Source organism: Glycine max, chromosome 3 (assembly GCF_000004515.6).
Source record: "Glycine max cultivar Williams 82 chromosome 3, Glycine_max_v4.0, whole genome shotgun sequence".
NCBI classification, from domain to species: domain Eukaryota; kingdom Viridiplantae; phylum Streptophyta; class Magnoliopsida; order Fabales; family Fabaceae; genus Glycine; species Glycine max.
In genome coordinates this window covers 36,195,999-36,220,140 of record NC_016090.4, presented here as the reverse complement: position 1 = coordinate 36,220,140, position 24,142 = coordinate 36,195,999, and the positions used below count along the sequence as shown (strand labels likewise).

The following is a 24,142-nucleotide window of genomic DNA, read 5'->3' as shown; positions in this document are numbered from 1 at the left end:
GCAATTACAACTAAAGATGAATAATATTACCTATAATGGTGATTTGAAGCAACCAAGCACCTAACTGAACATGATGTTTGTGGTTCAATTGCAATAGCAATACGCAAGGATTCTAATTGCTCATATAAGCATAAACATAACTTTATTAAACTCTTGAGTTAATTCATTAATTCTTCCTGAATCTACTTATCTTTATCTTATATGAATTGACTGTTGAGTAAATTCTTTTTTAGTAGACCTGGATAAACTTTATAAACTTTAAGTAAATTAGATAAACTCTTGAATTTACTATTAAGAGTTAACGAGTCGGTAAGTTAAAAAAAATTAGAGTAAAATGTAAGTCATTTTGAATTGTTTGTTGTCAGTTTAATGTTTAATGTTAAACATAACTTCATTTATTGTCCTAATCTTTGTTCTCTAATAACATCAAATCTGCGATGAAAATGATCTATCACTACTATAACACCTGCAAGTTATTATATAGTAGTAATACGAATTGAGTCCATGAGTTGAATCTATAAAATTTTCTGATGAGTCTACGTAAACTCTCGAGTTTAACAATCTTATATATAAGTGCTCCTTTTGAGAACTTATTAAACAAGATGAGAGAGACCAATGCACTCAAAGAAAAGAATAATCAATTTTTTGTCATCACTACTTTTTCTTTAGCATCAAATTCATTATAATATTATGTCTCTTGATGCAATTTAAAAAGTACATTTGATTCACTGTTAGTTTTTAGATAAACACATTCACTTAACCAACTAAAGTATAATTTGAATAATGAACACTTTTTAACACACTCATCATATGTTTCAATATCGAATAATATTCTTTTTACCACATATATTATTTGCAGAAAACAAAATCCCTTTACAGTAGCTGACATCTAAAATAAACTTTGAAACATAATAATAAATAACTTTTTATTAGCTGGCTTTGAAATTTGACCTTCATCCTAACATAAGAGAACAATCATATCATAAAACTAATACAAATAATAAAATTATTTAATATAATTACATATTTAGATCTCAAACACAATATCATTCATTAAGTCAATTGATCTACCTGCTTAATAGTTTTGAGTAACAATATTATCTCACTAACTTTTCATTTCTTCACATATCATGGTACTGCATACAATTATAAACTTTTTTTCTTTGAAGTTTTGATAAGCAACAAACCTCTTAAGATTTTATATTTTCATTTAAGTGTTCTAAAAATTGGATGAAACCAATGAATTATCTGATAGAAATTCTTTTATCTTTTGAATCGATTTAGCATGTGGTTCAAATAAACAACAAATTCGGCTTTGAAAAAAATGGTCAAAGAATTAGAAAATCAACAAAAATTGATAAATAAAAAACAAGTTAAATTGATTAAAAACTTATTTACAATGGATCAATAAAAAATTCTTAATATAATTTTTTTTTGGTTTTTTCTTCAAATTATTTTTTGTCACTTTCTTTCTAATTCAAGATGCAAACTTGTTATTGTTAAATACTAATGAATATTTGTGTATTGATAAAATTTAGGCCTTTTTTTACGGGGTTAAAATTCAGGAATAAATATTATGATATATTTGATTTAAAGTTCTATATGTACTTTGAATATTAGGTTAAGTTTGTAGATTTTTTTATTAAAAAGAAAAAGAAAACATTCATAGTTGCACGTGGTAAAACATCTGAAAATATGGAGAGAGAAAAAACAAACTATTTTGATTGCAGATTTTTTTATTTGAATTTCATGCATGGGCCATGGCATCCCCAGAAGCGAATCAATTTAATACATATTTTCTGAATATTTTAAATCTTTTAAAATTAATGTTCATAATATGAACTATCAATTTAATTGTAACAAGTGGATTAGAAGTAAACAAACTTGATTTTGGGGTGAGATAATAAATGTTCCAAAATACTCCTACATGTAATATTATAAAATAAAATAAAACTAATTGAACAACTTTGAGTCTTTGACCCAATATTTGTTCAACAATATACATAATTAATACAATAAAATTAACTTTTTTTAAACAACAATAAAATTAACTGAACAAGTTTGACTCATGATTTGTTTATATAAAAACATATAATTATTTTAGTATTTGAATACATGAGATAAATATTATGTAATATAATTAAAATAATAAATAAATATTTTTAAATATATAAGTTATATTATAATTAAAATTTATAATAAACAGATATTTTAAACACATAAATTTATTTTTAAAATGAAACAAATAATTGATTAAAAATTGTGTATACATATACATATAAAAGTAAAAAAAATAATTTAAAATGCTTGAGATAATTTTTTTAGTTGTTTTAAATTATATATATATATATATATATATATATATATATGTGTGTGTGAGAGAGAGAGTAGAAATATAGTGAAAAAAATTAAATCTAAATCATAAATGGAGGATTGAAATTTAATAGCATAAAATCACATAACTTTTTAAACAGTATATGATATTAAGTCTTAATCATTCGTATTTAATTATAAAATTAATATTTAATAATCATACTATGATGTAAAATAATTTTCTTATTATAATTATTTCAAAAGTAATAGTTAGATATACTTTGCAACACTTAAGAAAAAAAAAAGCATTAGGTTTTTTACCAATTTAACCCGAAATATGCAAGATTTTATTTCCATATATATACTCGCAAAATTTTGACCTGATTTCAAGTATTTCCAATCAGAGAATCTTCACCGTTCGATGAGTTGACTCGGTATGCAAAATGGACGGAGCGTAACCGCTTTGCGGAACCAAAAGACGTGGCCTACCATTTTGAATTCAAAATCAAAGGTAACGTTACGATTCCGTAGCTGAGGTTCGGAGCCCAAAGCTAACCCCATTCGCTGTTATCCGAACCAAAGCAAAAAAAAAAAAACATTTTCTAACTCCAGCAAAAACAACTACTCCACCACTCTCTCACTTTTCTGGGTTTCTTTGAGTCCTTTGCAGAAGACCCTCTTACAAAAGGATCGTTTTTTGGGGGGTTCTATTCTCTGGTTCTTCAAATTGGGTATGTGTTTTGGTTTCTAGAACAAAAATGCTATAACTTGGGTTGTGCCTTGTTTTGTGTGATCATTTTGGTTCTCACTCTCATTTTTTTACAACCCTCAGGATCCAGGTTTTTGGGTTTTCTTTTTTTATTAATCATGGAGGATGGTTCAAGAAATAGGACTCATTTCAACATGGCTTCAAGAAAAGCTGAAGAATCTGGTAAGTTTGTGTTTGTTTTCCTTGGTCATTCATTCTTGTCATGGTTCACCTTTGTGTTTGTTTTTGTGGTCCAAAATGTGTGCTTGTTATGCTTAATAATGATTATTAATGATGGAGTTGTTTTTACTTTTTTTAAAAAAAGAATCTTCATTTTCAATTTTTCATGTTTCTGTGCCATTGATTTGTCTGATAGAATGTTACAATAACTTGTGCAGCTTGGAGACGCTATGAGGCTACTCAGTGGCTAGAAAGCCAAGTGGGTCCTCTTGGTATACCAAACCAGCCTACAGAGACAGAACTCATTTCTTGCTTGAGAAATGGTTTGATTCTTTGCAATGCCATTAACAAGATTCATCCAGGAGCAGTGCCTAAGGTACTACATTACAATCCTATAAATGAATTTTGTATACTTGTTATATATTGAATTGATCAATTAATGGCAGGTTTAAATTGGGAAGTTTGAGTTTGGAATTTTTATTCTCTTTTTCTCACCACAAATGCTTATACCACTTTCTGATGATGTTTTTTTTCAAGGTTGTCGTTGTGGATAATCAAGTGCCTTCACAATCACTTGCCTGGGATTCTCAGCCTTTGCCTGCCTATCAGTATTTTGAAAATGTACGCAATTTTCTGTTTGTGATGGAAGAATTAAAGCTTCCGGCTTTTGAAGTTTCTGATCTTGAAAGGGTATGCTATTTATTTTATACCTGCCCACAGTGCTTTTTTTATGTATGTGCAATTGGTGTAATCTAAAAGAGAAAGAAAAGAAGTGATTGCATCAGTAAATTTGTGTCAAGCGTTTGATTATAATAGATGAATTGAGAATGTGTGAACAAGTATGTTGGTTATTTATTTTCAGGATAATCTAGAGATGGGATCGGCAGCAAAACTCGTTGATTGCATTTTGGCACTTAAATCATTTCAAGAGTTGAAGCAGATGAACAAACAGAATGGATACAACAAACACATAAAATCTCCTTTGCCTATGAGAATGCATTCAAGAGCAGCTGCATTCTCCTTTGATGCTTCTAGGCACTTGGATTTGTCTGCCACATTGGTAAAAATGCCTCCCGCTGAGAATAATTTTCCGAAAAGAGAAGGTTTAATCCCTTGATCTTGTTAATATATTTGTATGATCTGGTTTGTATCTGTGAGCTAATGGCTAGCTGCACAGGAATGTAAACTACCAGAGTTTGCCAGTAGCCATCACTTAGGAGGAGAATAAGTTTGGAATGATGACTTTTAATATATATTTTTTTTAAGTTTCATTCTAAAATAATTATTCATATTGTTAAAAGTACATAAAAATTGCTTGAAAAAGAAGCTAATTATATGACTGGAGTTTTTCAAAGCTTAAACTCAAAGAACAAAAGGCCGGCTTGTTTTTTCTTCTTGTGTATGTCTTTTGATCTAATTTACTTTAACTCCTTGAGTGAAAACACTGTAAAACTCAAACTGTCCAACATATCATCGTTCATATCTTAGTATCTTACTATTAGAAAAGAAAGAAAATGCTATTATACCTGATGACAAAAGGAACATATATTTTGTTTTGATTGCATGTGATCTGTCAATTGTTATTAGTTTGTCCATTTAGACTTTGATAAACTGTCCTTGTATTCTCATGTGCACTTGTATAATTGCATTTTTCTTGCTACTACCTTTGCTGGATCCAGCAGAGATTGTGGAATTACTTGCCAAGCAACTGGTTGACCTTATGTTTGATGCCAAAGAAAATATCGATGGAAACATCATTGCTTCTCTCCATAAAGAACACCTGGTAGCGGTAAGTTGCAATCATCATACAAACAAAGAAATTTAATTAAAATTAGGATCCTGCAAATGGATGCCTAAACCACACTTGTTAAGGAATCAAAAAATGAATAATATTTAATGAAAATATATCATTTAATTTAATACATAAAAAATTTAAAGGATTTTAACTTTTCATGTAATATTTCCTATTTTTGAATCCTTAGCTGGTGCACTAGTTAGCATTTGTCTTAAACAACATTAACATGTTGAAATAAGAAATTTATTGATTGCTTGTAAAGTGTTTTATCTCCGACCCATTTTTTTGTCTTCACTGTAGGATCCAATAAAGGTATTTAATCAGATAATGGCATGTTGTAATGGGGAACAGCCACCTACAAATTTCAACGAGGTTAGTTTGAGTATATCAAATGTATGCTGATTCTTAATTCCTAAGGAGTCATATTGTTGTCCAGCTTTCTTGCTGCAAATCATGTGGGATTAAGATAAATAATTGCAAACAATCATACTCGGTTTATTATCCCTAGAGCCAAGCCAGTATTGTGGTCAGAATGAATTTTTCCTAACTCAACAAACTTATCACCTGTTGCTGCCATTGTTATAGCCAACCTGACAACTATGTAAATAGATGACTGAAATATGCTTTTATACTTACATATAGGATCACTGGCTTATTTAACTATTTGAATAGATGACTGAAATATGCTTTTATACTTACATATAGGATCACAGGCTTATTTAATTATGTTTATTTGTCTTGCTAGCCTTGCTTATTCTTTTATGATGATTTTGAAGATTTTGGAAAGGGTGATTGGATATAGTATTGTCAATATTTTCTTTCTATGCCTAAGATTTTGCTATGATATTCTACAAAATGTCTTGTTGACCTATCACAGTTGCCATTGCTTCTAAAGGATTCTGTAAAAGAAAAGGGTAACTTACCACCTCATTCCATTTCAACACCTACGCAATCAGATGCTTTATCTGCTCCTGACAGTTCTAAGGTACCTTTGTTTTTTCTGTAATATTATTTCACACTAGAACAGAGAATTTCAGTAAAAAAGAATAATTTTGTTTTAAAAAAGGAATTAAATTGCTTATCATAGTTTGACATGTTAATTTATTTCCCTAATATTTCCCCATCTCAAATTTGGATTTTAACTTTCCCAATGTACATTTCATATAGCATGGCGAAGCTTGCCTCAGAAAGTGCAAGTGCAATCAGGTGCATCTTTTAGACATGCAGGAAAAAGAACTTCTGGTAGGCATTTTTTCATCTTGTTTACACTTAATTTAATTAGAAATCATAAGTTAGAACTATATTCAGTTAGGGAAGGGGGTAAACAGTTTACAAACAGCAGAAAATGTTATCCAAAAATACTGTGTACTTCACTACTTTATATGGTCATACTTAGTAAAACTTCAATTTCTTTCTATCGTATACATGTTGGTTATGTTCAATCATAATTTACTATGCAATTCTTCACATTCAGCACAATAGATATGCAATAAATAGGAGTGATATTTGATGGAATAAACTCATTGCCCTGATGATTAAGGAAATGTGTACTTTTGATGCCAGGTTGTAGAAATCTGGTTATTTCTGATATTCTATTCCAAGTAGAACCTAGAGTAGTGTTGAGATAATTTCGTTAGCAAAGTATATACATATATAAATCTTTGGTAAAATACATAGCACAGCCTGCAACAGAGGTCTACTGCATTTATTTATAATGTTTGTAAAATCATGTTTTTTATGTTCAGGATCTCAAGGCTTTGAAGTTGAAAATTAAGAAAGAGTTTCAAGAGATACAGTCACAGTTTCAAGGTTTTTTTCATGATATTGGTATGAATAGTTAACTTTGCCGGTTTCTTGATTTTTAACATCATTTTTGGCAAAATAAGATATAGTTGTTTTTCTTTACTTAATTTGAATGGTTATATCTCATCACTTTTAAAGGGGATGCCATGCTTAAGTTAATGAGACAGGCATTCAACCACTGTATATCCCATGATTTTAAATTTCATTTTTCTGTTATTGAGCTTTTGGGATGTCTCCCTAGAAGATAAATATTAACAAGATTATAATTAAGTTAAAGAAATGCATTGGTGTTTTAAAAGATGGATTTCTTTTGTGTATCTGTTTCTATAAAACAATATTTTCCTCAGAAAACTATGTTGATATTGATAGTCTGGAGTTGTGTTGCTTCATGAATTCAGGGAGTCAAATACAGGAGATGTCAACTAAAGCTCTTGGATATCACAAAGTAGTAGAAGAGAATAGGAAACTATACAACATGGTCCAAGATTTGAAAGGTTGGTGTACTTTTAGTTTTGAGTATGTTTAATTTAAAGGGTCATTTTCTTTTTGAGTATTCTTGATCATGAGTTAACTTCGTCAAACTTTTCAAATTCAAAACTCAGGTAATATTCGAGTTTACTGCAGAATCAGGCCCTCATTCCGGGCTGAATCCAAGAATGTTGTTGATTTCATTGGGGAAGATGGTTCTCTATTCATTTTAGATCCAACAAAAACACTAAAAGATGGAAGGAAACTTTTTCAGTTTAATCAGGTTTTTGGTCCAATAGCTGGCCAAGGTAGAGTTCCACAAACTAATATTACTGAATTTTTGGACCAATTTGACTACCTTTTTCTCTTTCTTTCCATCTCTTTGTTGAAATTTACTGTTTTGTACTCAGATGATGTTTATAAGGATACTCAACCATTAATTAGATCTGTGATGGATGGGTACAATGTTTGTATTTTTGCTTATGGTCAAACTGGATCGGGGAAGACTTACACCATGGTAAGATATTGAATATCATTATTCATTCTGCTTCAGTTGCACAATAGATGTTTTGTTTAAATTGATTTTAAAAGAAGAAAAATCAAGTGTGAAATTGCATTTCAGATAGCAAAGATACTATTATTGCACTATTATCTTGGCTGTTGGCCAATGCAAGAAACAGTGATGACTTTGTATTATATTTGCAAACTGAAAGCCAGGATGTTTCCATCTAATATTTCTTTCTTGATGCAGAGTGGTCCTTCAGGTGGAGGGACATCAAAGGATATGGGAATCAATTATCTGGCACTTAATGATCTGTTTCAAATGTCTAATGAAAGGAAGGACATCATAAGCTATGACATTTATGTTCAAATGGTTGAGATTTACAATGAACAAGTTAGAGACCTACTTGCAGAGGACAAAACAGACAACAAATATCCTTTTCATATTCATTATTCCATAGGGTCCAACATTTTCACACTTCTCCGAAGAGATTAGGAAGAAAAAACTTTATTTCTAGTCTGTTGATCCTGCTATTTGCGAATAATTTATCTCCTTAACTAACCTCAAATTAGAAATTCGGAGCTGCAATGATGACGGGTTGAGCCTTCCTGACGCCATATTGCATTCAGTGAAGTCTCCAACTGATGTTATGACCCTCATCAAACTTGGTGAGGTTAATCGTGCCGTCAGTTCGACTGCAATGAACAATAGGAGTAGTCGTTCCCACAGGTGAAGTTTTGCTTTTCAGGAGTTCTGGTAACTGAATTTTGTTATACAAGGTAGTTGAGTTTATTTTAGGCACTGATATGGCTGTTCAACGTGTTTCAGTGTGCTTACTGTGCATGTTAATGGCAAAGATACATCTGGGAGCTCCATTCGCAGCTGCTTGCACTTAGTAGACCTTGCTGGAAGTGAACGGGTAGACAAGTCCGAGGTTACAGGGGAAAGACTAAAGGAAGCACAGTTTATTAACAAGTCTCTTTCCTGTTTGGGAGATGTGATCACAGCCCTGGCTCAAAAGAATTCTCACATCCCTTATAGGAACAGCAAACTCACACTTCTTTTGCAGGACTCCTTAGGTGCACACTAGTATTCTATCATTTTCATTCTCTATTCCAGTTTCTTTTCTATTGTGGAATTCAAATTTCCATATTTTTTTTGGCTATGAGCTTTATGTCAGAGAAAGGAAAGGCTTAACTCTGCCTTGATTTTTTTTTCACATGACAGTATGTGGTTAATAAATGTGTTTTCTCTTGGAAATTTCTGAATTAGGTGGGCATGCTAAAACATTGATGTTTGCTCATGTGAGTCCGGAATCAGATTCATTTGGTGAAACAATGAGTACTCTAAAGTTTGCTCAGCGGGTTTCCACTGTGGAACTGGGGGCAGCCCGTATGAACAAAGAAAGCAGCGAGGTTATGCATCTTAAAGAACAGGTTAGAATGTCTAGTTAAAGCCACAACATTTTTTTTACTTCAATGCATGCTGACTTAACTTTTCTTAGGCCTGAGAATTGGACAGTCATTCAGTATCATAGCCATACGTAAGAATTGAAATTTTGAGAGTATGTGTTCTAAACTCAAATGGAGTTAAACTGATTCAGTTTTCCTTTTTTTTATATATGAATATTAGGTTGAGAACCTTAAGATTGCATTGGCAGCCAAGGAAGCTCAGAGGGTAACGTTCCAAAGAATTAAAGAACCACACACTCCATCAGAGAAGTCAACACTGGTGTCTGAGAAAACTCCATTGCGCCCACGAAGACTTAGCATTGAGAACTGCAGCGCTGTAAAGACTGACAAACCCGTGAATCGTGAGGATAGAGGTGGAGTCAAATCACCACTTTTGTTACCTCGCTTGAGAAGATTAAGTTTGGAAGGTTCAAAAACTATCAAGAGAGATAGTCTACTACCAAAAGTATCAGATAATGCTGTAAGCAAAGCTTTACAGTACGAGCGAGTGTCTCAGCAGAAATATCACCCAATGCAAGATCCAGAATCAGTGTCAAAACTAAATGGCCATTTCAGCAGTGGCAATTCCAGGTCAGAGTTGCATGCCAGAACCCCTCAAAGTCCAACAAGCATTTCCTATCAAACGAGATTGATAAAAGTAAATGGTGGGATGCAAGTTCATCCTCTTAAACTGCCCAAAACACCTGAACCACCAGTGGTGGATGGAGGCGATGCACATGGTACTAAGGTGATGGGTAGCACAAATGGAAAAGGATCGCAGATAAGAAGATCCTTGAGAACAATTGGGAAACTGATAAATGGCCCTGATAAGAGGTGTGTGTTTTAACTTTATTACTCTTTAGACAAATTACTCCATTAGTACCTGTAGAGGAAGAAAATAAAAAGGCAAAACAATGAAGAAGTTAATTAGTTAAATGAATCTTCTATAACAGTTATGTGCATAAGTTGATTTAGTTTATGGGAGAAACCTGATTCATTTTACCTTCTTTATTTCCTCCTCCTATATTATGAAGATATTTATCCAAACATGGCATTAACCGTAGTGTTTTAAGTTTCATTTTGATGGTTGTGTTTTACTCAATCTTTTTCCACTGTGAAAAATATGCAGGAGCCAACAAAATATGGTTGAAGTCAAGTCACCCGTCAAGGGCACTGGCTATACAAATCATCTTGTAAAATCACCAATTTCAGCTGTTGAGAAGACTAAAAGGAGGCAATCTCTAACGGGGATTCAACCACCACTGCCAAACAACTCCCGTAGAACTTCACTTGGAGGGAAGCCAGTAGTAGCATGTAAGTTAAACCTAGAACTGCGATTTCCCATTTCTCAAGATATGTATCCACAATGCTGTGTTATTCAATATACTAAGTCCATAGTTTTGTGTGATATCTGAAGATGACAAGGACAGAAATGCTAGAACTCCTCCTCCTTCCCAATCAGACAGCAAGACTGCGAAACGGTGGCTGTAGATCATTGTCAGTGGTGCTTCGACTTGAAGCACGCCAACATTGCTCTGACTTAGTTTAGGACAAGCTCCATGTCAGTCGGAGAGTTTTTGGTTTTTGGATCAAGCAACAATGTACATAAACATAAAATCAAATTAAAAAAATTTCAAGTTCATGCATGCAGCTTAAGTTTTATACTCTAGCAACTTGCAAGGTTGTTTTACCAACAACAAGTGGTGATAACTTAACTATATCATGGACTCAAACAATCTTTTCCAAAGGGGCATTCTAGTAATTACAAATTCAAGATCCTAAATACATTAAATCAAATTAAAAAAATTCCAAGTTTGTTTTACCAACAAGTGGTGATAACTAACTAATATCATGGATTCAAACAATATTTATCAATGTAAGTGATAATTATATTTATAACATCATAGTTATTGAACCATGTATCATGTATGGTGGGCAAGTTTTGTACGTAGTTTGGAGCCCAATTCCAGTTGCCCACATGCTTGAGTCTTGCACTAGAGGTCGTTCCCCATTCCCATCCAACCAAATCACATGATGGTTCGAAGTTGAGTCATTTTCCCTCGTGAATAGTGAGAGTCTGAACTCTGAACTAAAATAAAAATGGACCATTAACAACCTAATTTTAACGATGTTTTATTTGCTATAAACCATGTCATCACTGTAATTCATTAAGTTAAACTGATAGATATTACATAAAACAACGTGGAACTGTTGTGTTTATTGAGTAAATTATTTTTCTTTATAGTTCGTATCACTACATTAGCATATGATAATTTATCTTGAAAAAACCCTACAATTTGTGTTTAAGATACTCCTCTCTTTGTTTGATAAATGTTGAGAGAATGAGAGTGCAAAACCCATTTGTAGTAACACTAAAAACATTCAATAAAGATCAATAGGATATATTGTTCACAGTTTGTTACAAAGCACCTGCGTAAACGACATAGTTAACAAACTCGCTAATCTGGATAATGTTTTGCTTTGATTTAAATCATAGTACAAAATCTTGAATTAATTTTAAAACAATAAAATTAGGATATGGTACGGTATTATGACATCTAAGCTAATGTAGTGTAGCGACCATGCATGTAGCGTGCCATCCCTTCATAGTTTATTACCATTAGTGGTCCCCACTGAATCTGCTTAACATGTCACATGTGTCCACAATGGAATTGCCATACTGAGACCCAATAATGGCTGCAACAGAAGAATCATCACATGGATACAAACGCAAGTACACAATCCTCGAGGATAACGTTGGCACCATACACAAGTGTCATATGGGTTCCTGAAACTTAGTTGCTTGTTGGTACAGAATAGTAGTTCTGGTGCACTTTTTCTTTTATATTATTATTTTTAATAAAAAATTTCCTTTTCAATAATATTATTTTTATTTATAAGATTTGAATTCAATATTTATTTAAGAAAATTATATCCAATATCATCGAATTCAACTACTCATTGATATGATGCACTTCTTAAACTCATGAAGTGAAGCACCTTCATAGAAATTACTTCATATTCTCCTCATCATAAATGAAAGTGTCAGATAACTAGTGTGGGAATTTTTTAAAAATTCACTATAGGTCCAACTCTTGAAATCATATGCCTCTTCAGGCACAGATTTAGGCTCGACCCACTTATTACTTAACGTACATGGGCAGGGTCAGATTTTAACTACATATATATCATATAGGTAGCAGCTTTGCACTGTTGTTTTAAGAGCTTTCTCGGATTCCCCTGTGCCCTTCTAAAAAAATAATTAGAAATGGAAATAATTTAATTAGGATAAATCACTCTTGATCTTCAATATTTTTTGTCATAGCCTAGTAACACATGAATCCGAAAAAAGGAACATGTAGGTCAAAGCTTCAATAGCATATTTACTATTTAGGTCCGAAAGGAGCATGCATTTAGGCCTACCCAAGAAAACACCTTCAAGAACAGATTCTAAATAATGAAGCATCCTAAGTTTGTAACAAAAAAAAATGTACATAGATATAGCTCACATAAATTGGTTGAATTTAGAACGAAAAAAAAAGACTTGCTCTTTTCAATCATAGTTGTCAAGAATTTCAATACCACTCTAGTAGTTTGGCAAACTGCATTATCAAAATTTAACCGCTCAATAAAATTTGAAACTACTTACATTGAAGGAGGATTGAATCTGAAGAGAAAAGTGTAACACGATTTCTTTTTTACACACACAAAAAAAAAAAGAGAGAGAGAATCACAAGTTGTAGCTTTTACTTACACATCCTAGTATACATTTCTATACCCGTGCTATACAACAACATATCGCACTAAGAACTTTTCAGGTGCGCCTTTATATGCATATAAGAATGTTCTAGATTTTAAGAAAATTTTAATTTTTTTTCACATCAATGAATACGGAGAACCAAAAGAAACCATTGAAATTCACATTGGTTGATGTTGGAGACTCAGTTTTGATTTGGAGAGTGTATACTCATACGCTCGATGCAACCTTTTTCTGAATCTTCTGAGGTCTAACATGACATTTTGGCTGTCAAGATAGATCTTCTTTGTGTATTCCCACCCCTTCTTGTTAATGCTTGTAGGGTCTCTCAGAATAGGATCATTTTTATCATATTTCTCATACAAAGTGCTCTCTCTAGGCAAAATTTGATAGCCAATGTATTTCAATCCAAGCTTCCTTGCTGGTTCCCCATAATAAGTTTCTGCAGCCCATGTGGTACCAAGAGGAACCACTTGAATAAACACAGAACCAGGTCTCAGGAACAGAAAATGTGTCATAGCTGCTCCATGAACACCAATCATGACATCACTTGCATTGAGAGTCCTATAAATCTTTGCCATTTCTGTTGTTCTGTCGGGCTTCAAAACTTGCACCAAAAACCCAATTTCCTTTGCCATCTTCACAAGCAAATTCTCATTAGTTATAGCTCTTGAACCACTTCTAGAAAGAATAACCAACTTAGGCTTCTTCATTGGATTTTCTTGCACTTGTTGCCTAATAGTTATATACTGTTGTTGTGAGGCTTCTGATGATTCAGATGAAGAGACTTGTTCTCTCAATTTCTCTTGTGCTTTCCTTTCTTCGTCTCGAATCAGCCCCTTGATCCTTGGCCAATAAGCTTTATCCAAAAGGTTTCTAAAATCAGCAATGCTCTTGTTACCCCTCATCAATGAAGAATCCACAGTTAGCTCATCATGGATTCTGAGACCAACTATTGCTTCTGTGAAGCAATGAGTTCTATTGTCTCCTTGAAAATCGATTGGCGGAAAATCCGATAGGCGAGAAAGGATATCTCCATACTTCATGATCCACCAATTATGATACTCAAGAATCACAAACACAACCTTCTTCTTGAAATGCTGAGAAGTAATGTATAAGGGTACGATTCCATCATTGAATTCGTGATAAACATTGCCAGTGTAGCCCCCATTTGAGAAGAACACTGCTGGAACATCATGTTGGACATCACAACCTCCAACACTACCTGAATTCACTTTCTTCGAGATGAGGTTTAATTCATCAATGGTGTCCATAACACTTGTCTCCCATTTTCTAGTATACGGCTTGATCTTTTCATGTTGGAGTTCTTCTTCAAAATTTCTCGAAACATTGTTGTTGCTCCTTGAATTGTAGAGGAAGACCGAAGAGGAAGCAGAGTGTGTTCTTATATCACCTTTCATCACACAGACATCAGAACGATAACCACTTCTATCACAACATATAGTTCCTGAAACATCAAAGAAGCACAAAACATTATTAGGAGCAAATAACACGGAAACAAGTCAAACAACAAAACAAACTTAAATTTCTAAAATTTATTATTAAAAAATAAGTCAAATATTAAAAGTTAAAGCCAATCAATAAAAAACAACAACTTTAGTCAAACACACCAATTCCATTACTTTGCCAAGTTAATTTTGTTAGCTATAAACTAAACCAAGGAAAATGGATATGATTACCCTTTATCAATTATTATGTTGGGTAATCCACGTAAAAAACAAACAACACAAGCAAAGAAAAAAAAATTGTAGAAGGAAAAGGAACAGGAATAATACTTACCAGTAGAAACAGAAGAGCATGGAGAATCATTAGCACCAACCCCATCTTGTTTCAAATCATTTTCAGTTGCGGGAGAGTCTGAAAAGCAAGAAAAGAAAATCAGCACAAATAGTAACAAAGAAAAAGAGAGAAAGAAAAAAGAAGGAACATGGAATTAGGTGCTTACACAAGAGAGATAGAGGGAAAGAAGGGCCAAGGAAAAGAGGAGCAAAAACATAGCAGCAAGAGAGGAAGGTGATGAGGAAGAGAAAAGACAACAACTTGGGCCTTGTTCTCTTGTAGTAAGCAGAGGATGAACAATCCAACGTGATGTTGTTCTGTGACTCTTCGTCTTTGATGATGGAGTCTGTGTTGTTGGCCTTTCTGGGTTGATGGGAGCGGTGATAGTGGACCATGATGGTGTCCAAAGTTGCAATATTTGTCAGTTTTCACGATGTCAGGTTGAAAGAGAGAGAGGGAAAACTTATGAAAAGTAGTACAAAAGGGTTGCACCACAAGAACTGGGAAGATGTGTAAAGCGAAAACTCTGTTTACTCAAAGGGTGTTTGCCTCTATCTAGAGAGCTAAAGGGTGTTTATTTTTTTTTTTTTTTGCTTGTTGAGAGAGAAGAAGGTAGAAGAAAGTGGTTTACTTTGTGATGGTTTTCAGTAGTTTGTGTATTTATTTGTTATGGGTTAAGGAAGAGAGAGAGAGGGAATGTAAGGAAGGAATAAAGGAAATGAGGAAGAAGAAGAGAGAAAAGGATGCGTGAAAAGGAGGCTTTGGTTTCTTAAAGTTGAAGTGGCTGGCTGGCAAGACGAGTAGAAAAGAGAAGAGAAGAGGTAGTAGTATTTGATTTGGTGAGGGAACTAACAGGGTTGGTTTATTTCTTTCTGTGTTGTGTGTTATTGGCAATGCCAACAGGAAACAGAGCAACAGTCAACTTCGTCACCCGCGGTTGAATAAATGACTACCACGCGGTTAACCAGCCTAAGCTAAGCTCTCTACAAATACAAATATATTGCTGGGTCCCTTCTTATTTATAAGAAAGTTGCAAATGGTATTTATTTATTTTTATAAGATTTAATTTATAATCTATGCTATTTTTTATTAATTATTTTTATACTATAAATGCTTTTGATTAAAAGAAAAAAAATAGATTGATAAATCATGAGAAAAAAGAGAAGTATTAATAATAATAATAATTTTAGAAAAAGTTATCAATTTAAGACAAATTTATTATTATAAACTATATTAACCACTTTCTTTAATATTCATGAATTAAGTAATTTAATTTTATATAGAAATGAAGAGAATACATATTATGCATACTCTTCAACCATCATAATTTTCATTAATTTTTATATGATATGTTTGTCTGAATTAGATACTACAAGTGTTCTTCAATTCTTTAAGTTATAGATTAATTTCACAATTTGTGATTATTGATGGTCAAAGAGAATTTTATACACAAAAAAATTAAGCATGAATTTTCTCATTAAATAGATCGTTTCCTCACAAATCTATCTTACTGGTTTAATTTTTAGATGATATGTAATTAAGTATAATTACATTTTTCTTATAAATTATAAAATATATTTGTGCTATATAAATATTTGTTGAAACTGTAGATATTTATTGATACTACTTGATAACTTCTTGTTAAATCATCTTAAGGTTTTAAAAGTTTATAAAGTTGATCACTTAGTTTAAAACTTGTAAATTATCAGTTGAAATTTATTAAAATTATAAATATATAGTGTAATAATTAACATAATAGTATTACATGAAAACTGTAAGCTCAAAAATAGTAAAAAGAAAAGTTATAATTAAAATAATTTACCTTATTTATTAAAATAGAGAAAGTAAAGACATAAATTATATTAACATAATAAAGATAATCACTTAGCATGTTATAACTGACAAGAGCTTATTTCAGTTTAATAAAAAATCTCGAAAGTTTGAATACTAACATGTATTTATACTAAATATTTGAAGGAGAGTTTTGACTCTATGGAAAATATACGTAGTTTATAAATAAAAAAACATAAAAGAGTTACAAATTCACTTAAGTAACTTATAAATCACAAGTTAATGAATAAGTTTTAGTTTCAAGAAAATTTTATCAAACACCTTAACCTGGTCAGCCAACAAGATTATGAGTTGGTCATATGAACTAAAAACAAACTTATTTAAGGTATGTTCAATCTTTAAAATAATAAAAAAACATGCAAAGACACCACCATAGTAAAATGAATCTTATCTAAAGCAGCATCTCTTAGGCTCTTACACTCAATTGTTTACAGCACACCAATAATGTATTAATCAAAAAGGTCAAATTCAAGGAATCATGAGAGGACATCAAGCCAATGGAAGACAAAAAGAAGGAAAAACCAAGAAAACTTATAGGATGGGAGAATGAAGAAATCCTCTAAAGTAAATGAGGGCATTAAGTCCCATTACAAAAAAAAAAAAAACTCTGTAGAATGTTCAATCTCTTACGCAGTTAGATTGAAAAAAAAAACTTCTTTTATTTTAGGACAGTCTCTTTCTTTTTCTTTAGAAAAAAGTATGTGATTTAAAAAAAAAAAACAAAGATAAAATATTTATTTGGTGTCTATCAAAATATGACTTACATACTAATGAGTTATTAATTTAAGTGAAACTGAACTGAATGACCTTAAACAATGTTTTAAGATTCGAGCATATGTTTTTAGTTAGATGTTGAATTGTATATTTTAATTGATGATCCATCATTTTTTTTCTTTTTTTTCTTTTCCTTCTTATTCTTATTTTTCCTCCACCCCAATTTGGGTGGGCTTTTAATTTATTTTTACAATTCGAAAATAGTATGCTTACAGTACATATGAGTTGTGTCCTCGGCATAAGACGTAGCACCACACTTGCAATAACAGTATAAGCAATTTTGTGATATTACAGAACTTACAAAATTAAAATAAATAACCTATTCGAGCAACCGTACATTGTGGATACACTAAATAATCCAATTTGTAAGTATCAACGAAATTTATTATACAGAATTTTTTTCTCGATAAATAAAAAACCTTTACGTACCTTATATTATACGTCAAGTAACACACGTCGAATAAGATGAAACAAAATATTTATTTTCATTCGAGGACTTGTTTCTTCTTGTTAAATAATAAATAATAAGAGAAAATCCTGGAAAAAGAAGAGGACAAAAATAAACACGTTGAGCATATTCCATAGATATTGTATTTTATTTGTTTAAGGTAAGGGTGTGTAAAAATTAGTTTGATTAAAAAATCGAACTGAATTGAACTGATTTAATTTTATATTCAAATAATCAAATTGATTTAGAAATTAATTTTGAACTGAATTAATTTTTAATAAATTTTAAATTAATTCTAAGAGTCAAATAAGTTTTGAACTTATTTTTAAATTATTTTTTGAACTATTTTTATTAAATAAAATAATATGTAAATAGAAAACAGTTCAATTAACTAATCTGATTTAGTAGAAAGAATTCGATTAATCAAATTGATTTTATAAAATAGTACACTTATTTTTTCTTAAATTATTTCAGATAAAAAAACCAATTTGATTTAAGTTGGGTTAGATTCGACTTCAATCCGAAGTACATTTCTTAAACACCCCTAGTTTAAGGGCATAAGTATATTATATTATTTATTATAGTTCGAACCTTCTTGTTCTTGCCCAGTGGGATTCTCAAATTCTTTTCTTCGTGAACATCATTTCTTTTCTTTGCGTTTCGCATATGGAACATTATTAAACGCGCCTTTACGGGCGTGAGCAGCAAATCAATATCCATGTCATTTTTCTCTTGTTAGTTCAAGATTGAAGGTAGGTCAAATTTATAATCAATAATTTATTTTCTACGTTAATTTGTTGTCAATCAAAACATGATTACTTTTTCCATCTTATCAAATAGTTTGGTTTGCTTCCATGGTGAATTCAAAGGGTCACAGATTATATTAAAAAATAGTAACTATTTTTTTTTTTAATTTAGATTTTTAAGCTTTCCAACCTTGACTAAGCACATGCCCCGTATTATCTTCAAGTACCTGCTAGTTATTGTTTACTTTATTTTTATGACTTGAGATATATCTTTTCATTAACATATATGGCTTGCAATCAATACAAAAAAATGAAAATAAGAAGATAAAAGGGTTTAGATCATAACAACGAAGTTTAACTTGTTTGGGAGATTTGTGGGGCTCCATATACCTCGTGTAAATTGTTTTTAGTTGTATTTTGGTCTTCGGGTTTTGTTAGTCCATTTTTCAAATTTGTCCGGAGATGTTATGGTTCTTCTAAAGTATTTTGTTGAGAGGGGAAAGTTTGGATAGCGACTGTATTGAAATTTAATGGCTACTATAAGAATTATCTATAATGAGTGTAAGAATTTTACCTAGCAAATGAGATACAGATAACTAATTATAAAAATTTTCAGTTATAATTATGTGTATTGGTATTATAATATCTAACTCTATTCGTACTCATACAATATATTTAACCCATTTTTGAATTTTTTTTATAAATATTCATAAGAGAAAAAATAAGAAGATAAAAAAACTGAGTTTCTCCTCTAAGTTAAAATTAATTCATGCACTATCTTTTATAAAAAATAATCTCATTTGGTTTCATTTGTTTTATTTTTTTTATCTTTTCACTGTTCAATGATTTATCATTTATCCAATAAAATATATGGCCGTGTGTTTTTTTAAAATTGGTCTGAGCAAAATATTATATACTAAATAAAAATTATATTCAACCAAAGAGGATGGTCTAGTGATCACTAAACTAATTTGCAAGATGAGAATATTTAAGGATGTTCTCAAATGAGAAGTATCTAGTGAATCTTGTTAAAAAATAAATCTTAGAAAAGGGGTAAATATATTGGTATTAGCACCCCAAGGATTACATTTGAAGAAGAAAATTTGTAGATATACATAAAAAAATAAATTCAAATACTATTATCATAGAAAATACGATAGTTTTTTTTTTATAAAAAGAAAATACGATGGTCACATATATTATGATAATATTTTATATATGAATACATTACTATGTTCATTTTTTTAATATTATCATTTTCAATGTACACAGTACACCTAGAAAAAGGTGAATACAGTGAAAATAATACACACATAAACACTTAATAGTTAATGATGAAATATAAAGATACATTAAATATGCTAAGAAAAATATACTGCTATCAAACATAATAAAAGAGAGTAAGAAAGAAGATAAAATAATGGTAATAGGAAAGTTAGAGCCGTCACCAGAAGGAGCAACCGCGGCTGATAGCAACTACTGGCCAACACGGAGACTGTTTCTAAAACCAGCATCCATCAAATATTATAAACACTCTCAGTTCTGTCAAAACAATTGATTGTGCTATCTATGGATCTTATCTCATCCCATTATAATTATTATCCTATAAAAAAATTATCTTAAAATAATTATTATTTTAATTTTTGAATATAATATTAGTTATATTTTTATTTATATCTCTTATAATATCAATGATGAATAATAAAATTTATAAATAAATTAATAATAATATAAAATTAATTTTGTATAATTACTATTTTTTAATGTATAAAACAACTAAAATGATTATTATTTTAGAATTGATGGAGTAATTAATAATATGTGAAAACAACTGATTATGCTATCTATGGATGCAAGAAAATGGATAATAATATATTTTTCTTATTTAATTATAGAGAAAAAAGAAAGACAAACAATAATTTTAAAAAATTAAATATTTAATTTATTTTCTTTTTTATTTAAAAACTTCTCCCGTTCTTCACGTTTCCTTCACTATACCTAACATAAGTAGAACATGTACAGCGATTAAAGTGACCAGAAAACAGCCATTAAAAGGGTGGCAATTAAATTAATTAGTACATAAAATAAAATAAAACATAGAAAGAGCCTGCAAAACAATACCTGTAAACAGATAAATTTAATTATTTAAAAAATAGATAATTTAAGAATAAACACTAAATTTGATTTCCATAAAAAAAATATTTGATTCAATTTAATTTCCAAAATGTTCATTAAATAGTTTCTCAGAGTTATAAATTTGTGATATTTTAGTCTTTTAATTACCCTATATTTTATAATATATATATATATATATAATTTTAAAAAAAAATTATATGTATGCTAATTTAATTTCTGAAAGTATTAATGATTTAATAATCTCTAAAAAATATAAATTGAATGATTAAAATGCCTCATAATTATTGTCTATTTTATTGAAAACCTTATATTTTTAATATTGAATTATTTTAAAAAAAATTATGAATTTGAGGATTGTTCTTAGAATGTGAATTATAAGATTAATTTAATCTTACAACTTATAAAATAAGAGTTATATTTTACTTATATACATTGTTTTTTTTTATCATATCACTGGTTGATATGAAATCTTTAATCACTAGATCAACACAAGTTAGGTCTAATAAAAGAGATTAATTCTACATACCATAACAAATTAAAGTTTAAATCTCTGTTTGAAAAGGCTAAAAAAAATCCCATAAATTTGGGAAACCTCATAAATTGTTCAAACTTCAAAAGCAAAGTAAAGGACACGCTAATTGAGGTATTGATGCCCGGATATATGAAATGCGGTGACTACGGGATAATAGATCGATAATACCATTCTTTTCTTTTCGTCGCAAACTTTATTCTTATATCAAAAGTCTAAACTTTTAGGAATTATTTCTATATCTTTTTTATTCTAATATCTTTTCAGTATTTTTTTAATATTTTTAAAATAAGTATTCAATAAAAGGTAAATATATTTAAAATCTTAATATATAAAATGCGTTTCATTTTTATTTAATAACGAGTAAAAACAATAAGTAAAAATATATTACAAGAAAATTTAGAACTATTGATTAATTAAAGAAATTTAAGTGATTTATCAAATTAATTAAATTATTTATTCATATCACTTAATAATAATTTTTTTGATATTATATTCAGTGAATTATTTTATATCAATATGATGGTCCAAAAAAAATATTGAGTCATACCTTTCTCCTAATATTAATGTTCAAGCCCTTTTATTCAATAAAATAAAATGTCCGTGTTTCTTTGAGCTCTAGGAAATTCTATTGATAGTTCTACATCAAGCAGTGTTCAAATCCCAACTAGAGGAAAATATGTGCTTGACTTGACCATAGAAAAACCTCCGTTCATATATGTTATTATAACAGAAAAATAAAATAATTATATACGATTAATACTTTAACTAATATTTTAGTCTATGCATTCAACAAGATGAATCTTTATTTCATATAAATAAAATATGTAATATTCTTAAATATAAAAATTTTATTATTATTAAAACATATAAAATTAATATTAAAAGAGATAAAATGTTTCAAAAATATATTTAAAAATGTTCTCATAAAAAAGAAGGTAAAAATATTTTAATTAAAGAATAACAACTAAAAATGCTCTTATTCAATATAAGTATTTTAAGTTAATTATGTAAAGAGAGGGATTAAAAAATAAAATTTATTTTAATATTTTTTATATTTTAAGAAAGATTAATCTCGTATATGGGGAGATTAATATATATATATCCACTCCCCCACGTTTTCATGGAATTATGAGGATCATGGTCTCTGTCTATGCTCCACGTACCTTTAATTACTTTTTGCATTTCAAATTTTCAATTTTTAGTTTATATATATATAAGGGCTAATAAGTGCAAGCTTATATAAATAAGATTTTTCACAATGTAATTTAGTGCTTTGACCAACTCAATCAAACTTATTATTTCCAGCATTTTTATTTTTCACTTTTCATTCTTTGAAAAAACATTTTTATCTTGCATTTATAGATTTTTTTATGCATTGCATTTATAGATTTATTTATCACTTTCAACCATTTACAACACTTTCTTTACTGCAATCTCATAAAAATAGTATAACGAAGCCAACTTTATTTTTATGACAGTTAGAAAATTCTTTGGTGGAGTGAACTAGGAACTCAATTGAGAAAAATAATTTATTCCTCAAGTCATCCCCACCTTAAAATAACCATGATCGCGTTAGTAATTGGTCGTTTTAACTATCGATTAGTCGAATATCTGCATAAACAATTAATTATGTTTTAACTACTATTATTCTTATACTTGCTTTCTCTTAACATTTTATATTTATTTATAGATGAATTACTTTTTTCATTATAAGTATTTTCATTTTCAGTTTCATTAGATATTTTTCACATTAATATCTTCTCCATTAAATCTTAAAAATAAATCTTAATATATTTATGTTTAATTGAACTTTACAGTGCATTATACGGATGATGTACTAATACTAATATGTTAGAAGTTAGTTTGTTTAAACTTATTTCAATTCAATAAGTTTTTATTTAATAAAACATGTAATTATTTTATGTTTTTAGTGTGTTGATCTAAATTATTTATATTTAAAAAAATAATTCTTTATATATTTTAAGAAGTAAATTTTATCTATTTCTTAAAAAAAATACTTATACTTGTTTAAAAAAATTATATAAAAAAGTTTATTATTTTAAATTTAAACAAACTCATCCTATATTTCTTCTATGCACTATCGAGCTTTGTTTTAATTTCTTTCCTCAGGGATAATAAAAGCAATCAATTGCCATTGTTTAAAATCGAAATGTCCTCGATTAGAACCAAAATTATTCTGAAGTTTTTTTTACTGAAAAATAGAGCAAACGAAGATAAGATAAATCATAATGCGGAACCAAACTGTGTGCATATATATGCATGAGTATTACTATATAGCATGCCACCGCTCACGAAGCGGCAAAATGTTGAAGACGAGAGGCGATGATGGCGGCGTCCCTTCGCCTACTCTTTCTCCCATTGTTTTGACTTCAACACAATTTGTCGTTGAAAGTAGAAACAACAATGCAACATGCATTTCCCTTTTATCATAGCATAATTAATTTGTGTTTCTCTCTCTTTTTAAGACACTGCAAGTAGCTTCTTTATGAGAAAAAAAATCTTGTTCAAAGTCACATGATGATGAGATCGGTGTGATGTGAAGTATACATAGCATGACAAACATTAATCTAGGGTATTTATGATCTATGATCTTTGTTTATGATTAATTGCTACTTAAAAATCTAACTAGTCATTTTTAATAAATATTTTTAGTCGAAGCTCAAATTTAATTACTACGGATGACATCTTGAATATGTTTATCTCCTTTAAAACAAGATGAGATGTTTTACACAATTATTTAAAGGAATTTGTTAATGCACACATTCATGTTTTTTTAGTATGCTTGTATTAACAAGCTACACCATTAATATATTTTAA

The 24,142-nt window shown here is 29.9% G+C and overlaps 2 protein-coding genes across 4 annotated transcripts; one reads left to right on the top strand and one right to left on the bottom strand.

Annotated features, from left to right (window-relative positions):
• Nucleotides 1-2,891: 2,891 nt before the first annotated feature.
• LOC100812493 (kinesin-like protein KIN-14L) lies at nt 2,892-11,011 on the top strand. 3 transcript variants are annotated; one of them, XM_006576750.3, is made up of 20 exons: nt 2,892-3,044; nt 3,146-3,244; nt 3,460-3,617; nt 3,779-3,931; nt 4,104-4,344; nt 4,921-5,030; nt 5,337-5,408; nt 5,932-6,021; nt 6,204-6,278; nt 6,782-6,863; nt 7,238-7,333; nt 7,442-7,615; nt 7,718-7,824; nt 8,059-8,240; nt 8,377-8,538; nt 8,638-8,888; nt 9,082-9,245; nt 9,442-10,094; nt 10,390-10,574; nt 10,678-11,011. In XM_006576750.3, the coding sequence occupies exons 2-20, from the start codon at nt 3,181-3,183 to the stop codon at nt 10,749-10,751; spliced, it is 3,093 nt and encodes a 1,030-aa protein (XP_006576813.1). In that variant the 5' UTR covers nt 2,892-3,044; nt 3,146-3,180; the 3' UTR covers nt 10,752-11,011. The 3 variants fall into 3 exon arrangements, with proteins under 3 accessions (XP_006576813.1, XP_006576812.1, XP_006576811.1); XM_006576749.3 differs by having other exon boundaries at nt 4,924-5,030; nt 5,914-6,021; nt 10,678-11,010; XM_006576748.3 differs by having other exon boundaries at nt 5,914-6,021; nt 10,678-11,010.
• A 1,721-nt stretch (nt 11,012-12,732) lies between these two features.
• LOC100800591 (xylan glycosyltransferase MUCI21) lies at nt 12,733-15,722 on the bottom strand. The gene is made up of 3 exons (XM_003521119.5): nt 14,984-15,722; nt 14,818-14,895; nt 12,733-14,485 (listed from the first exon to the last, which is right to left on the bottom strand). Exons 1-3 carry the CDS (start codon nt 15,210-15,212, stop codon nt 13,179-13,181), a joined length of 1,614 nt encoding a protein of 537 aa, XP_003521167.1. The 5' UTR covers nt 15,213-15,722; the 3' UTR covers nt 12,733-13,178.
• Nucleotides 15,723-24,142: the final 8,420 nt, after the last annotated feature.